Source organism: Glycine soja, chromosome 2 (assembly GCF_004193775.1).
Source record: "Glycine soja cultivar W05 chromosome 2, ASM419377v2, whole genome shotgun sequence".
Lineage (NCBI taxonomy): Eukaryota > Viridiplantae > Streptophyta > Magnoliopsida > Fabales > Fabaceae > Glycine > Glycine soja.
In genome coordinates this window covers 5,041,962-5,059,835 of record NC_041003.1, presented here as the reverse complement: position 1 = coordinate 5,059,835, position 17,874 = coordinate 5,041,962, and the positions used below count along the sequence as shown (strand labels likewise).

Sequence of the window (17,874 nt, the reverse complement as noted above, 5' to 3'; positions counted from 1 at the left end):
AGGCAGTATTAATGAGGTGCTTAAAAAATTTGAAAGTCTATACGCCATTACTCCTCTTAAAATTGAGTGACAAGTTAATCGACATGGATTCAAACATAATAAATTAAAAAACTGATTGGTAAAGTGCATGTTTTCCAAGTGTAAAGCCTACTTCTTCGCTACTTTCCGCTGTTCCTTTTCTTCTTAAAGACAGAAGAGAAGCTTATAAAAGGCCCCCTCCTTGGCTTCACACTTTCATTAGGCCCGATTCCATTGAAACACCTGCTTTTGTAATTTCACTAAGCCAAAAAATAGAAGCTCCTTTTCATCAAGTGTGAGACCTTTTTCCTCATCCTGTTGCACACTGCACATGCAAGTTTCATTTGTTTCTTTTTTCTTTTTTGCTTCATAGAGAGAGAGAGAATCAGACAGGTTTAGCTCCCATGTCAGACTCACACCTGATCACTTTCTGTTTTCTTTCTTGTTCCATCCTTGCTCTTATTCTCATCACCTTCATTTTCACCAGAAGAAAGAAACCAAAGTTTAATCTTCCCCCTGGCCAAATGGGGTGGCCCCTTCTTGGGGAAACCATAGGGTATTTGAACCCTTACCCTGCTGTTACACTTGGAGAATTTATGGAGAACCACATAGCAAGGTAAAATCAATCACCCCCCAATACACCATGAAAAATTAAAAGAAAAAGAAAAAGAAAAATAGGCCCTAAAGAGTGTATTTTTTTGGATAAAAGTTATGTTCAACTTAACTTGCTTTCATCCGAATGAGACAAAATACTCGTTTCTCGGTTTGGTACATTGGAATGTGTGTTTTTCAGTTTGACATACTTCTAACTGCAATTCAAACACTCACTAGCTTAATTGTTCAATAATATGTGCAGGTATGGTAAAATTTACAAGTCAAACTTGTTTGGGGGGCCAGCCATAGTGTCAGCAGATGCAGGGCTGAATAGGTTCATATTGCAGAACGATGGGAAGTTGTTTGAGATCAGCTATCCTAAGAGCATTCGTGATATACTCGGGAAATGGTCTATGTTGGTCTTAGTAGGGGACATGCACAAGGAAATGAGGAACATTTCACTCAACTTTCTCAGCAATGCTAAGCTCCGAACACATCTTGTCAAAGAGGTCGAGAGGCATGCCCTTCTCGTTATTAACTCATGGAACAATAATTCTACATTCTCCGCTCTACAAGAAGCCAAAAAGGTATCTAACTAACCACTTCTCTTGTCAAAATTTCATTACTACTACCTCCTATGTGGATGTTTTAGAATTTTAAAATCTAGTTAATGTTTATTTAGTATGCACTGCTACTAGTGTTACAAGTACAAACATCAATGAATTACTAGTTAAAAGTTAGTTTGGTTGATTAATAAAATTGCAGTTCACCTTCAATTTTATGGCGAAACGTATAATGAGCTTGGAGCCTGGGAATCCCGAAACAGGACAATTGAGGAGAGAATATGTGTCTTTCATGAAGGGTGTTGTATCTACTGCGCCTTTGAATTTGCCCGGAACAGCATACAGGAAAGCATTAAAGGTAGCAATAGTCAATTAATATTTAATACTACTACTACTTTAGACTTTAGAGAACCCTTTTTTCCCCATAAATAATTAATTAATAGTGCTACTGAATTTTTAATTTTTAATATTGTAAGTTTCCTTTTACAGTCTAGGGGTGCCGTAAAGAAGATTATAGAGGGGAAAATGGAAGAAAGGAACAAGAGGATCCAAAAGGGTAACGCAAGTTTGGAGGAAGACCATGATCTTCTAAGTTGGGTTATGACGCACACAAATCTTTCAAATGAGCAAATACTTGACTTGGTATTGAGCTTGCTCTTTGCTGGCCACGAAACCTCATCGGTAGCCATAGCTCTAGCTATTTACTTCTTGCCGGGTTGTCCTCGAGCCATACAACAATTAAGGGTAAGCATGTAGTACCACGATGCTACGTGGAATGTTTTCTTAGGACAATTAATTACAACGACATACACAAAAAAAAAATAAGATTAACTTTACTCCTAAGTTCTAACCAATAGGAATTATTTTGTTTTTGGAAATAATAATAGGAAGAACACGTGGAAATAGTCACTTCAAAGAAGCAGACAGGGGAAGTTGAATTGACTTGGGATGATTACAAAAGAATGGAGTTTACTCACTGTGTAAGTCACATATGAATATATGATAATAAATTGGGATTTATCTTTCTGTCCTTTTGTGTCTCTTTTTCTATAATACTTCTATATGATAGATGATAATCAGTGTATTTCGGATACTGGGTAAGAAATTAAGAATATAATTTTTTTTTATTAAAATACATAAAATTGTGTTTTAAATATTTTTTAATATTAAAATTTTATTTTTTCAATTCTTTAACCAATGACTTATTGCCTTTAGGACTTTGGACTCTGAGATATTGGTTGTTGAAACCCTATTTCTAATAACAGTAATTTTTCTATTTTATAAAGTTAACATTTTAAAAGTACTATCATATGGGGGATGAAGCCCAACATTAACGTGTTTGCATATGTTAATAATAAATATTGCTCTTTCTTTGTCTTTGTGAAGGTTGTGAACGAAACACTTCGATTAGGAAATGTTGTGAGGTTTATTCACAGGAAGGCTATTAAGGATGTTCACTACAAAGGTAAGAAATTAATATAGGAAGATATATATAGATGGTATCACTCTTTAAGTGTTTATTTACATTTTTGGTCGAAAGAAAAGGAAAACCAAAGAGGAAAGATAGGCTTAAAGTGTTATAGTAGAAGGGCTTTTTTTATGTGTATTGAAAATGTGTTTTTGTTTGTGTTTGTGTTTGAAAAAGGTTATGATATTCCATGTGGGTGGAAAGTCCTTCCGGTGGTTTCAGCTGTGCATCTCGATCCTGCACTTTTTGACCAACCTCACCAATTTAATCCTTGGAGATGGCAGGTCAGTTCCATTTATAACTTATAGACTCATTGCACATTTGCACGCCTTGCACGAGTATTATTATTACCCTTCCCCTTCTTTTCTTCTTTTCTAAAGCCAAGGTTTAAAGAGAATTTTAGAAAAAGGGGGAAAATATTATTAAGCACTAAGCAGAGGTCCCCATCATCCCCTAGCACTTGAATTCAATTGGTGTTAGCTTGCGACTGTGGATTCCCACATGCAATCACTCCCATTACTGGGAAGTGTGGCCCGTGAATGAACAAAATTCAATTGATGATGGGGGGTTGAGATTTTGCCAAAACTAGCAAAGGGTATATATTATTAGTTGCCTATAGACTATAGTCATAGTCTTGGCCAAGACAGCACGGATAATTCACAACAATGACATTTTGGATGCTTTGATTTAATTTTTTAATTTTTTCTCTTGCTACTCAAAAATTATAAGTGAGTTGTGTATCAGACACTCACTTACATCCTTATAGAATATGATTCATATCTTATTAATTAGACAAATCTTTGTTGGTATTTTTTAACTTTTATATTAATACAAATGTAATTATTATAATATATTGCTGATTTTATGTTTTGTGCATTATGGTATTTTATAATTTTAAAACTTATTAAAGTCATATGTACGTTCATGTTCGTCGCCTAAGTTTATAGGTGTTAGGTCCCTTTAGCTTGGTATTGTAGCTTCCTTTGTAGTTTTAGTACATAAAAACACTTTACATTCGGCGCTTCAGAATCAGCCCCCCCTCCCCCACGAGGTAGACACGCCGTACAGCTTTGACGAAGCTGAAAAGAATGCATGATCCTTTGATCCTTGTTGTTGACTTAGTCCTAACTAGATAGAGTCACATTAAAAAATATCCATACTTTGTGGTATGAAAATAATTAACTTACACATTAAAATAAAAAAAAAATGAACTATTTCATAGAGAAGTGACTATTAGTACCAATGTCATGTTCGTTGGCAGAATCACTATTACCTAATATATTTTATGGATTATAAGCAATCATAATAATAGTATAATGGATGAAACTTATGGTTGGTTTGATAGGAGAGGAAATAAGAGAAAAAATATGATTTGCAAAATGTTTTCTTTTGTTTGGTTGAAAAGAAAATATAAAAACAAAATGATTTCTAGAAATAAAAATTTAAAAATTTTCTTTATTTTATTTTATTTTCAAATAAAATTTAAAAATTGTTGAAAGGGAGCATTAGATAATGAAAAAAGAAAATGGTTGAGTTGGAACATTGGTAAGGAGAATAGTATAGTAGCTACAGATGAAGTGTCGTAATCAGCGGGAGAAGGATCTTGGGAACAGAAGGGGGACCCACTGGATGCGATGAATGATGATGGTGTGCACGTGTGGGGGCGGGCCCTGTGGTTGCAGCAGTAGCAGATAATAAATGCCCGTGTGCAAGTGGCCCCTCTCACATGCACGTGCATGTGTGCCTTTTCTTTTATCAGCCTCTTCTCTTATCTATCCTCTAATGCCCCTACTCTTTTTCAGCAAATCAATACTGCTAGCCCGCTAGGACTATTTAATTATACTACTACCTTTTCGTTCTAATTATAAGCTCTACTTATTTATTTTTTTTTGAAAGAAAATAACTAATATAAGAAAGTTTTAAAAAATAATTAATTTTGTTCAAAATATTAAATTTATTTAAAAAATTACATTGTGAAAAAAATTATTAAATATTAATGAATTATATTTCTCACTCTAAAATATTTTTTTATTTAAAATTACTTTAATGAAAAAATAATTAATGTAAATATTTTTTTATGAAAAAATAATTAATGTAAATATTTTTTTATGAAAAAATAATTAATGTAAAGATTTTTTTATTTAATCTTACTAAAAAAATGAAATCATATTTTTAATTTGGGCCTTGTAATAATGATCGAAGTAGTATTTCTAGATTTTGTAGACATGCCCTTCAAAAATTGTTAGTCTTGTTTGAATTTTTTTTTTTGAAAATGAATCTTAATATTAGTATTTAATAGTAATATTATATATATATATATATATATATATTTATACATGTCAACAATTACATTAAGATAATATGTGATGCAGTTATAAACATATTTTAATAATTAGATACCTTGTTTAAATAAGTTTCTCCATAAATACTTAAAAATAAATAATTAAATCTTTTTTTAGGTTAAAATCAGTTTTTTAGAGAAGCAAACATTATTTAGCTTTTCCAAAAAAAAAAGTGATTTAAACTTATGTATAAGGTTGTATTTTTTTTTATAAAGTATAAGGTAATATTTTTTTTCTTCTCTCTTATAGGTGTTTATAGATAACTTTATTGAAAGAGAACCAAAGTCTTAACTCAGTGAATTATCAAACATGTGAGTGATGTGCATACTTCGTTGCTCTCATTATACATAAAAAAATGTAGGTGACAAGTAGAAAAGGGAATAATGATAGGTGATTGGGAAATAAATTCCACTTCAAATGAAAATACAATGTTATTGTATAAAAAAATAATTTAAATTATAATTTATTATGCAGAAGTATTTAGTTTATCATTGATTCATTGAATTTTGTTACCAACAATTACAACTTAACACTTTTGAAAAAGTAATATATTTTTTTCACTAGAAGTGGATCCATCTTTTTATTTTTCCTGGATTCGACGAGTTTAAGAGAAATTAGGAACCCTAACCAATTGAAGCAAAAGGTATTAGTTTAGTTTACATAGGTTTAATTTTGTCTAAATCCTCTTAAGGGTTAAGAGATTCTGATTCTATGCAGGTCCATTCAAAGTCAATCATTTTGTGGCCCAAAATAAAAACATCGAGGCCATTTAATTTGTCAACTTAGGCCCAATATAGAAGCCTAGAAGACTATTTGTTTATACCTATTTATAAAGAAATCTATCGAAATAGAACTAATATTAAAAAATTGATTGATTAAATAATTTTGCTTTGGCAATGTGGTTGGAGATGCAGGACAAGAATAAGAGTGGAAGTTGCGAAAACGCGAATGTTAACATGAACTTGATGGCGTTTGGAGGAGGACCAAGGATGTGTGCGGGATCAGAGTTAGGGAAACTTGAAATGGCTGTGTTCATCCACCATCTCATCCTCAACTACAACTGGGAACTTGTTGGAGAGGATCAACCTATTGCATACCCTTACGTTGATTTCCCCAAAGCTTTACCCATCAAAGTCCAAACACTCCTCATTTAGTAGCTAGAAGAAGGAGGAGAAGAAAGATTATTAATGTAGTTTCTAGTTTTTTTTTCTTCATGCTTTTGGAAAAAAAAAACCATGCTTGTTTAGGTGCCTTCTTTCCAATGTGTAGAAAGTGAAAATAATGAAAATGTGTTTAGTTTATTAATTTTCATAAATTGCAACTTTATCAAACAATATATCAAATAATTTTCTGCTAAAATATTTTAAATAGAGATAAATAGGAAAAAAATATATTTTTTAAGATGAATATAACATAATAGTAATGATGTAAATTTAGTTATTAAGTTTTACATTGTATGAATAAATTAAAAATTAAAAAATCATGAAATTAAATCAAACCATAAAAAATGATTTGATTTGATTTGAATCACATGTTAATTCTTTGGTTTCAAGAGCTATTCTTTTAAAATTAAATCAAACTACACGATGAACCCCCAGAATTATCGATCGCCGGTCTAAATTTTTGTTCTTCTAAAACTTCCATTATTAGAAGAAAAGTTAAAAAAAAAAACACTTCTTTATTTTTCTTCTTACTCTTAGGATCAATTTGTTTAAACTTAAAATAAATGTTTTTTTAAAAAAACACTTATTTATAGAAAATAAACAAAAATAAATGTTTTTTTTAAGAAAATCAGTTTAGAGAAATACAGTAAAAAAATATTTATTTGATTAAAATAAATATCTTTTTCAACAAATAATTTTAATTAAACTTACTATTAATTTTTAAGTCAAAATACTTTCGGAACCCAAAGTCAACTTTGCATTGTTTTTGAATTCTTCTAAAATTAATAATTACACTTAAATTTGGGGTAAATTTACAACAGATATGCTGGTAAAATATTTTCCTTCTCCCATACGTTTGTTCCTCAACCAAACAGTCAGCAGAAACTGTCATGCAGACTATTCATATGATCATATCTACACTTTTTGGCAGTTGCGGTGCGTTTGAAGGCTACGTGGACTGTCTAAATCATATCAGTCGTGGCCAAAAGCACACCAGCCACCCCTCGCTTTTTTACGATGCAAACGTGTCTTTCTGAATCATCTTACGTCGGCCAAAATACCATCTAGGTTCAAAAATATCCACAGCTTCTTGCATGATTATAGATTTATTCTAGTATTTTCCTGCATTCCTAATAATATTCCACTTGATTAAAATTTAATTTCCCAAACAACCATAGTAGTAAAAATCAGAATACATCTAATATTTTTGTTTCACATCCAAGGTTTTAAATATAGTAGGGTTAGTCATGTTGTGACTTCGTTTCATTTGTTGATAAATGTGATTGATGTGGTCCAATAATTACAATCTTGTAACAGCAGAGTTTGCGTGGCATTTTTTCCATTTATTCCGACCATCCAATTTGCTACTCCTACTTGTCAAAACAACAAACGCGAACACAGAAAATACTAGTAGTATCAAATTTAAGAACCCGAGACCAAGAGTACTAGAAAAATAAAATAAAACACTACATATAAAATTAGAGAGAAGGAGAGCGTGAGTGTGTCTGTGTCTGCGCTTCAGAAATGTGGCGGTGCGTGGCTCGTGCTATTCGCGTACCAGCTTCGGAGAGATCCATACCTAATCACCAACCACTTAGATCTCACATTTCAAGATTTTTCTCTGTGCGAATCAATGCATCAACTTCAACTCTCTCTCAATTATTCGTTTCTGATTTCGCTGATTAATGAAATGGTGTCGTTTTGGTTGTTGTGCAGGGTGGTGGTGGTGGTGGGAGCTCCTCGTACAACGTGGTGGATCACAAGTACGATGCGGTCGTTGTGGGCGCTGGCGGCGCAGGGTTGAGAGCCGCCATTGGACTTTCGGAGCATGGCTTCAACACTGCTTGCATTACAAAGCTGTTCCCAACTCGTTCACACACTGTTGCAGCTCAGGTACCAGATCTTCATATGCACGTTACTTGTTTGTCGTAATTTACGATTTTTTGTTGTTGTGTATTTCGGTTGCTTATACTGTGACACAACTTGTTATTCATTTAGTGAGGGTTAATAATCAAATTAGTTCGTCGATCATGTTAAATTAATCCCTTAATGGTGGACCAAGGTTTCTATTTTGTTGACCAAATTAGTCCCTGAGGGGTGATTTTATTTGGTTAAGACGAAATACACATTCAAGACAATAAATGTAAGTTCGTTTTTACTTTTTTTTGGCTAAAATATATTTCTAATCTCTCAAATTTAAAGCACTTTTGGTTTAGAAATCTAATTCGTAGAATATTGTTTTTACTTTTTAGCCCCCCAAAGTGAATTTAAAAGACTTACAAGAACAAAATTCTTGTCTTTCTTTAGTTCCTCAAAGTGAAGTTGAGGGATTAAAAACAACAATTTACAAATTTGAGGGACTAATTTTTTTTTTTAATTGGGAGACCAAAACCAAAAGTGTCTCAAATTTAAGAGCTTAAAAACATATTTAGGACTTATTTTTTATTCTTTTTTGGAACTAGTAAGATGACGCTATAGCTTAAAGGGGCTAATTTGACTATTTGTTCTAAATAAATCTATTTACGGACCACCGAATGAGGGCTATTGGTAATGGTTTTAACTAGATGAATATAGCAGTGGTAACCTGCTAACTTTTGATTTATTATCTCTCTGATGATCATACACGCTTAGAGATATTTTAGGCATGAAGTATCGAAAAAAATGAGATATTTTAGGAATGTAATAAAGTTGATGTTACTCATTGGTTATAGTAGGTTTGGTGATGTAATGTATCCCCATTATGATTGTCTTATGGTCACTTAAATGCTACAACTTCATCCTTGTTTGACACTTTCTTTAGGGGATGAAAGACGCTTTAAGCTCAGTTATGTTGATTATAGCTTTTCATTGATGAATTGGGATTTTGATTGCCTTTTAATACCCTATCATTATGTTTTATCTGTTTGTATAATTCGTTTGTGAATTAAAAAGTATTGGATGATGCACAAAAGTGTATTAAGTTTTCATCATGGGAATAACTTTGTGTATAGGGTGGTATAAATGCTGCATTGGGAAATATGACTGAAGATGATTGGAGGTGGCACATGTATGACACTGTTAAGGGAAGTGATTGGCTTGGTATGAACTCACTCAATCTTAAAAACTTTACTTTACATTTTGTCTTGCAAAATTTTCATATAACTAGAAGTTGAGTAGTTTGCCTTTGTGAATATTGTGGTGGTAGAGATTCTTTTAGTATTTGCTCTTTCTTTTATTTCTTTAGTGGATGTGAAAAGGCAAGCTCTGTGTTTACAGGGGACCAAGATGCCATCCAATATATGTGTAGGGAGGCACCAAAAGCAGTCATTGAGCTTGAGAATTATGGATTGCCATTTTCACGAACTGAAGATGGAAGAATATACCAGCGTGCATTTGGTGGTCAGAGCTTGAACTTCGGAAAAGGTAAATGCAGATTTTGGAAGAGGGATATTAGCCTTTTTCCACTGAGAGTTCTGACTTATGTTCCTTTGCTATAGGTGGTCAGGCATATCGTTGTGCATGTGCTGCTGATCGAACTGGGCATGCTTTATTGCACACTCTCTATGGCCAAGCTATGAGGCATAATACCCAGTTTTTTGTGGAATATTTTGCATTAGATCTATTAATGAACAGTGATGGTGAGTTGCTGCAGAAAGTAGTTTGTTTTCAATGAACAATGTGCGATCAATTAATTGAACAAGGGGTCAGCATTCATAGGGAGTGATTTAATGGGCATACAGTGACTGGAAATTTCCTGCACAACTCCGCTGGAAAATTATACAGTAGTATACTACCCTCATTTGCATTTTTGAGTCTGATTTTTTTTTTTCAATTTTTCAAATTCTCGTGTATTTATAGGAATAATACCTCTCTTTTTTTGGTATGTCCAGAATGGTTTGCAAGCAATTTCAAAAGTTAAGTTTACAACAAGGGGGATTTATCACGTGTTTTTCCCAGCCAATCTGGAAAATAGAGTTAGCCAATACAATGTTATAGTAGAAAGTAAAAACTGAAAATTGTCTTTTATGCATATCTTTAAAATATAAAGAATTTGGATTTCCTTCTCTCCTTGCCTGCTGACTCATTTGGTCATGATCATATCATGACCAGACTGCTAGCAGCAATGGAGGTGACAGAAGAAAAAAAGTAATGAGAAAAATGGTTAAAAGTTCATTGTCACATGTTACTGTTGTAGACCATTTTTATGAATGGTACACCAAAAACTAACTTGTCTTCCTTTTTATCTGTATTTAAGATTTAAGATGTGAGATTACGATGGCTATATTTTCTTTTCACTTATTTTTCTCATGTCTATCATATTAGTCCTTAATATTTATAAATATGCTGTTACTTGTTGTGAAGACGATGCTGCCTGTGTGTTGGAGTTGATGATAAAGTTAACTAATTCTCCATATTGGAAATACAGGTACTTGCCAAGGAGTGATTGCCTTGAATATGGAGGACGGAACATTACATCGTTTCCAAGCTTCTTCAACAATTTTGGCCACAGGGGTACATGATTTTCTTTGCTTGTTTGACATTGAAGTTTTTAATTATACTTGTTGTGGATATGTGTGTGCTAATCTTTTGTTTCACTTTCACACCAGGGCTATGGCAGAGCATACTTTTCTGCAACTTCAGCACATACATGCACTGGAGATGGCAATGCCATGGTTGCACGTGCTGGGATACCACTTGAGGTCTCTTTTTGGGCTTTGCAATTTTCATTATTAAGCTGAAATCTTATATAGCAAGTATTTTATTACTCATGTTTTCTTTTCATAAATTTGGTAGGATTTAGAGTTTGTACAATTTCACCCAACTGGCATATATGGAGCTGGCTGCCTTATCACAGAAGGTTGGTGTTTTAAAGTTCTTATTTTCATATAGGTTCACATTTGGTTGTATACTGTAATGTACTCTGGGCTAATTAAGTTGAAATATATATTGCTTCTCATTTTCTTTCTTGGACCATGTAGGTTCTCGTGGTGAAGGTGGAATTCTTAGGAATAGTGAAGGTGAGAGATTTATGGAACGATACGCACCTACTGCAAAGGATCTTGCATCAAGAGATGTAGTTTCTAGGTCAATGACTATGGAAATCCGGGAAGGCCGTGGTGTAGGTATGCTGTTTTTAAGTTTGATAATAAGTCCTTATTAACATAATTGTTACAATATTACTTTTGTGGAAACCAGTGTTTGAATATATTCAGCTGTGTCTTCTAGAAACTAGAAATACACATTATTTTCTTGAAGCATGTCATGACCTCTATATTCTCTGTATTGGAAAATATTTGATCTTCCAGTTAAGCTGGATATCTTGTCAATATTGACAGTGGAAATTGTTTGCAGGACCCCTGAAAGATCACATCTATCTCCACTTGAATCACTTACCCCCAGATGTTCTTAAGGAGAGGCTACCTGGTATCTCTGAAACAGCTGCTATTTTTGCTGGTGTGGATGTTACTAAGGAACCTATTCCTGTTTTGCCAACAGTGCATTATAACATGGGTGGTATTCCCACAAATCATCATGGAGAGGTACGATCTTAAAACTAATCTTTTAACCTCCAATTAAAAAAAAAATAAACAAAAGAAAAATTTAAGAAACAGAGTAGAAAATAAATTCAAAACATAACATAATTAGTCACTGTCATGCCTGTATATAGTTTTTTTCTACAGCAACTGTTTATGGTTGTCATAAATTAGTGTTCTTTGCTTATTTAATACATGATATGCTTCTCCTTCAATTTGAATATGTATGAATAGCATTTGGTGCTCTCTGTACCCTTGCAACTGTCACATTGCAAATAGTGATATCTTTTTTTTTTATTAATTTTTGTTGTTGGCATACTTGATTACTTGTATGGATTTAATAAAGTCAATCTTATACTGTTATGTGTGAAGTTAGTATAAGAAAAGCAATCTTGTTCTTTGGATTTGTTATATTTCATTTCATTTTTCTTTAAATGAAAAAAGGAAATGAAAAAAAAAATTTAGTCTAATATGGCTTTTTTCTTATTCAGGTGATTACTATTAAAGGTGATGATCCCGATGCAGTAGTTCCTGGATTAATGGCTGCCGGGGAAACAGCCTGTGCTTCAGTCCATGGTGCAAATAGGCTTGGTGCAAATTCACTTCTTGACATTGTTGTTTTTGGTAGAGCTTGTGCAAATAGAGTTTCAGAAATCCAAAGGCCAGGCAAGATTCTTTTGCAGTTATTAAATGGATTGTGTATGCTGAAATGAGGTGATAAAAATGCACCTGTTTCTCGTTTTGCAGGAGAGAAACAAAAGCCTTTAGAGAAGGATGCTGGTATGAAAACAATTGCTTGGCTGGACAAATTGAGAAATTCAAACGGGTCGTTGCCAACTTCAAAAATTCGGTTAAATATGCAACGAATAATGCAAAACAATGCTGCTGTGTTCCGTACACAAGAAACGTTAGAAGAAGGTAGTACTTTGTTGATCAATAGTGCTTGGTCCTCTTATCCCTACTATCCTTTTCCCATGGTACATCTTTACTGCTCCTTTAATTTATCTTCTCTGAATTTCATCTTCCCTGTGGCAGGTTGTCAATTAATTGATAAAGCATGGGAGAGCTTTCATGATGTCAAGTTGAAGGATCGAAGTTTGATATGGTAAGACTTCTTTGTCCAATGCCACTTGGATTCCTATTATTTCTAGGAATCGAATCTACTTGTTCATTTTAAAAGTTTATTGGCTCAATATTCTCAGGAACTCTGACTTGATTGAGACCATTGAGTTGGAAAATCTTCTGATAAATGCCTGCATCACCATGCACTCTGCTGAAGCAAGAAAAGAGAGTAGAGGTGCTCATGCCCGTGAGGACTTCACAGTCAGTACTATGAACCAATTTGTTATCTACTGTGTAAATTTCACCCATTAATATGAAGTCTGTCTAATTGAATGTGTTGCTTGCTTTTAATTTACAGAAAAGAGATGATGAGAAATGGATGAAACATACTTTGGGGTAAGTCATGTTTCATTTAAATTGTTATTTACATCAGTAGACATTTGGATTTAGCCGGTTCTCTTCATTTCTAGTGGGAATCCTGACCCTTTTAGTGTATACAAGCTTTTTTTTTTTCTTAAGTGCATCAGAGTTTGAGTCTTGATTCTCTTGTATTGGTAGAGAAACCAAACAGTAAATAAACCAGTGACGCAAGTGAAATGGTATTTTCTATTGCATTATCTGGTATTTGTATTATCTTTAAATCAAGTGATCCTTGATTGAAGAACCTCTGTCACTGGGTTGTTTTCATTACAGAAAGAGATGAGCCTTTATGCAATTCAGGGTCTTTGCCATCTTTAAGTAAACGCCATCAAATTTGAAGTGATGGCATGATACAATATTGAGCTTGCATTGATTTTTGGTGGCAAATTATAAATGTTTCTGTTGAATATCGTATTTTTAGTTGAAAATTCCATATTCACTACAGTTTACAGTTGTAAGATTAAAGAACAATGACTTGGTTATTTTGCAACCAACTAGAGAAGTTGAAAAGCTTGTAACAGTCATGTGGGGAGTGAGGTATTTTGTTTGTGTTGCTAACCATGAGCATGGTATATATTTTGGTTAGTGAGCCATTAGCTTTTTGATTTGTCAAGGCACACTTGTAATATCGTTGCAGGGCTTGTTGGATCATATAGCCTAAAACAAAATTGACTTTAGTTTGCAGGATTTGTTACAGTAACACTTCCGTTTTTAAAATACTTATGTCTACGAGTTGCTTTCTTTCTGTTAACCGAGTTTTTGTGTATTGATTTGCAGATATTGGGATAATGAGAAGGTGCGGTTAGATTACAGGCCGGTGCACATGAATACGTTGGATGATGAGGTGGAATCATTCCCTCCTAAAGCTCGTGTTTATTAGGATACTTACTGAATTATTACTATGGATGATTTATACGGATTGGTTCACGAAGTATGAAGTATGGAATGGCAAGTGCAGGTGAAAAAGGATTCAATAAAGTGTCGTAGATGCATGACTTTGATGATAATCGTTTTATTCATCATCAATGCTGAACATGATCTATTCCAGGCAATCCTCAATGATGTACGATGTCTGTATTTAAAGCTGAAAATAATAGCCATAAAATCCCAATAAGTGTTCACTTTGTTGATCAACTTTGACCAGTGTACAATGTGCTAAGGGTTTATTTTCTGCTCCCTAGTAGTTTTAGTCTGTTTTATATTCATTTTTATTTTTCTAACCAAAGTAGCAAATGGAAGCCAGCTGCTAAAGTGGCTTATGGGAAGTAAATTGTGGAAAATAATTGAAGCATTATTTTAAATTGAGTTTGTTAATCAATTCGCACGTAGTTATTTAAGTTTAATCAGAAATTTCGGATTTAAGTTTTGTTCCAGCTCTTCTGCTGTTCGGTTTAGCTAACGTGTATATGCAGTATCCAATATCTGGTTTACATAATTAGGTACGTATAAAACTTACGCCTGGAGGACTTATTTTCTTAAAATTAAATGACATTCTTTCATTATATAAATTAAAAAATTAGCAAAAAAATGGTTTATATTAGAAAAATGTTATATGTAAAACAATTTATACAACATCATGTATAATCTTTCTTTTGTACATCATTTATCATTTATGTCATAATGATAAATGATTTTTTTTATTAAATTAGGTAGTTTTGTAAAATTATATATCTCATACTAAATGGTTCTGAAAATTATTTGTCAAAGATAAATGATTTTTATTTTTGACATAAAAAAATAACTTTTAACATTGTTGTAATCAAATTGATGTAAAAAGGTGATTGATGTCAAAATTCTTTTGAATTTATTTTTAAGTAATTAAAATTATTTAATATTATATATTTAATATCCTTTAAATTTTATATCATTTAAGAGTATATATTTAGTATATTCTTTAACACAAAATATTTATTAAATTAGATTGATTATATTAGATTTTACTCAAACATCAATATTTTTTTTTCTCTTCAAGTATTCAACCATTAATGTTATTTAAAACGAAATGCAGATTGATTATATTAAATGAGTATCTTAACTTAACAACGCAGCTAACATGACATGCTCCATCCCAAAAAATGGTTGAGATTAATAACAACGAACATATTAATTGTTATGACCATTAACATTTAAAAGAGTTTAAACGGAATAGGGTGATTTTCGATAATGCTGATTTGGAACCTGGGGCCATTCTGAATTCTATCAAGCATGTCACTTGGCAATGGATTGCATATAAAAGGGGTTTCACAGCGGGGATCCTTTTTTCCTCGTGGTGTTTGAATCCGTTTGGGTGTTAATGAGGGCATTTTTTGTTCTGCATATACTTGGTATAGCTGCAGGTTTTTGCTAACTCTTTTGGGTTTATATGTTAACATAGGGGTATATGGGATAGTGGTATATATGTATAGTGCCTTACTATACTTCCCATTTCTTATTTATGTACCTTCTTAACTATTAATGCTAATATAACTTTTGCCTTCCAAAAAAAGAGTTTAATTATATGATTGATTTAAATCATGACGTGTGTGTTGATATTTTTTAACATGAATCTCTTAAATATATTTTTACCATCTGTGTAAAAAAATATTTTTTCTCATTCTCTCAGTCTCTTAGTATTAACATATTATTTTAATTTGAAAAATATGTGATTTCATAATTTTAAATGTTAATAGCTAGATAAAACTAAATATTTATGAACATTGGAGCACGATTAACAGTATTTCACTTTCATGATTTTAATGACATAAAAAAATGAGGACTGACTATGTTCTTTTCTAATTAATATATACAGTAGTATTTATTATTATGTAGGTATTTAGTTAAGTGCAATTTACCCCATATAATATATATGATATTATTAAGAAGGGACTCTAGGCAGTAAAGCAGTAAATATGATATTATGCTTGTTGTTGGTCTATGGGTCGTTAATATAGTGGAGGAAGTCATGTTCAGAAATGCCTGATATTGAATATATCAAATTATTCACAAATGCCTCTCATAATCTTATGTTGTCATGTCTTGGCTACTATCAAGTATTATATTAAACTTAATCCTGTTTTGTATAATATCAGATGTCTTACTTCTGCCTTTTATATAACTGTATTGTTTGCATTATGTTTATGTTTAATCGGTTAACCTTACGATTTTATAGGCATTATTAGGTTATGTGCATGGAGCTCAAATTGTCCATGTATCTGAACCTATTCATGGTTGTTTGTGGTAAGGTTAAACATTTCAAAACCATCTGTTGTTTTTCAAGTACTTACTATGAAATTGCAACGTTCAAGAAAATAAATATACCTAAGATATACAACAATATTATCATTTAAAGGTTTTCATATCCATTCCTTCCCCATGCTTGTTAAATTTAACTATCTGTGTACTTTACAGTGAAGTTAAGCACAATGGCTGCCAGCTTTTTTGGATGTGTTTGGTTTATCGTTGAATTCCGTTTACATGCATTCAAATGCAATGTTTTGTGAGAAAAATAACAAATTATTACTTCTCCTTGATTATACAGTTCGACATTCTCTAAGGGAAAAACAAACGCACAAAAGGCGGTAGAAATTAAGATTTCAAGGTTTGTTCACCCTTTTTCATAATTCTACAAATTTGAATCCTTTTAAAGTCATTTTTAGTAATTGTTTGTTGAAATTCTTATGACTGTTCTATTGATGTGTTTGGCTGAATTGCAGGTTCATAGTAACCTTAGAGAAATATTGAAAGAATATCAAAACCATTTAAAGGATTAAGTATAATTTTAACGACATGGCTATGAATGGATGAAGTTTTGGACCCTGATTTTAAGGGAGAATAAATATCCTATTTGCAATTTCATCTTCATATTAATAATAGAAAAAACACTCAACGAGTATGGAAGAAAAGCATTCTTCATATAGTAAACACAAAGAATATCCCTTAGAATTATGTAATTATGTAATGGATATGATGGGTGTACATGATAGGAATCAGTATATGGATACCAAAGTTTATATGATGGAAATGACGCCAAGCTCGAAATCATATATTCTTTCAGAATATATATCACCATGAACGGCTTTACATATTCAACCTCTTCAGTCTTCATATAAATCAATAACTAGGCGTTGGTGTATGTTTAGTGCCTTGTTTTGTTTTTTTCCTTCACCTCATTTCTCCGCGCCTCATTATAAGCTTCATAAACATTCCAAAGAGACAAAAATTATCAGTACTGGATCTTAATTATTAGACAAATTAAATCATTATCCATTAATTCACTCCAAACAAGTTGAATTATTGAAGGGGGAAATGGCGGCATGATTTTTTTTCATATTTATGAAAAGCAAACCTGGGTGATTTTCATGGATGAACTTATCTTTCTCAACTTTTGTTGTGGATTGTTTTCCACCACTAGCCCCTTCAAATCCTTTTTTCATATTTAGACATCACATTCCTGCAATTGTTAATTATATTTTATTTTATTATTAACTACATTAAATCGAATTAAATCCTCGAAGACCTTAAATTAATTAAATAAAATAATGCTTGAAATACATATGTATTATATTTTCTTGATAAGTATTGTTACGGGATGGATATAGTTAACACAACTATTACTTAGTTAATAACAAAAACACATAAAATAAAATAATGAGATTTAGCATATGAAAAAAAAGAAGTTATAAACCAATAATATAAAATAATTTTATACTATTATCTAATCATAAATTATTATGTATAATAAGTTTATTGATT

General features: G+C 32.2%; 2 protein-coding genes across 2 annotated transcripts; both read left to right on the top strand.

Moving 5' to 3' along the window:
- The first annotated feature begins 225 nt into the window (after window positions 1–225).
- On the top strand, window positions 226–6,290 carry LOC114382291 (cytochrome P450 90B1-like). Its single transcript, XM_028341603.1, has 8 exons — window positions 226–634; window positions 875–1,199; window positions 1,378–1,533; window positions 1,665–1,919; window positions 2,063–2,155; window positions 2,562–2,640; window positions 2,821–2,927; window positions 5,900–6,290. The coding sequence occupies exons 1-8, from the start codon at window positions 423–425 to the stop codon at window positions 6,137–6,139; spliced, it is 1,467 nt and encodes a 488-aa protein (XP_028197404.1). The 5' UTR covers window positions 226–422; the 3' UTR covers window positions 6,140–6,290.
- A 1,120-nt stretch (window positions 6,291–7,410) lies between these two features.
- Window positions 7,411–14,457, top strand: LOC114382284 (succinate dehydrogenase [ubiquinone] flavoprotein subunit 1, mitochondrial). The gene is made up of 16 exons (XM_028341591.1): window positions 7,411–7,771; window positions 7,865–8,041; window positions 9,139–9,226; window positions 9,404–9,550; window positions 9,625–9,765; window positions 10,554–10,639; window positions 10,735–10,827; window positions 10,922–10,985; window positions 11,107–11,250; window positions 11,480–11,667; window positions 12,153–12,327; window positions 12,409–12,579; window positions 12,697–12,766; window positions 12,864–12,984; window positions 13,082–13,119; window positions 13,921–14,457. The coding sequence occupies exons 1-16, from the start codon at window positions 7,673–7,675 to the stop codon at window positions 14,021–14,023; spliced, it is 1,905 nt and encodes a 634-aa protein (XP_028197392.1). The 5' UTR covers window positions 7,411–7,672; the 3' UTR covers window positions 14,024–14,457.
- The last annotated feature ends 3,417 nt before the right edge of the window (window positions 14,458–17,874 follow it).

Coding starts and splice junctions, on each gene's coding strand:
- LOC114382291 (XM_028341603.1), top strand. CDS start 423: ATGTCAGACTCACACCTGATCACTTTCTGTTTTCTTTCTTGTTCCATC. Junction 2,156..2,561: donor GAATGGAGTTTACTCACTGT/GTAAGTCACATA, acceptor GTCTTTGTGAAG/GTTGTGAACGAAACACTTCG. Junction 2,928..5,899: donor TTAATCCTTGGAGATGGCAG/GTCAGTTCCATT, acceptor TTGGAGATGCAG/GACAAGAATAAGAGTGGAAG.
- LOC114382284 (XM_028341591.1), top strand. CDS start 7,673: ATGTGGCGGTGCGTGGCTCGTGCTATTCGCGTACCAGCTTCGGAGAGA. Junction 10,640..10,734: donor CAACAATTTTGGCCACAGGG/GTACATGATTTT, acceptor CTTTCACACCAG/GGCTATGGCAGAGCATACTT. Junction 11,251..11,479: donor CCGGGAAGGCCGTGGTGTAG/GTATGCTGTTTT, acceptor AATTGTTTGCAG/GACCCCTGAAAGATCACATC.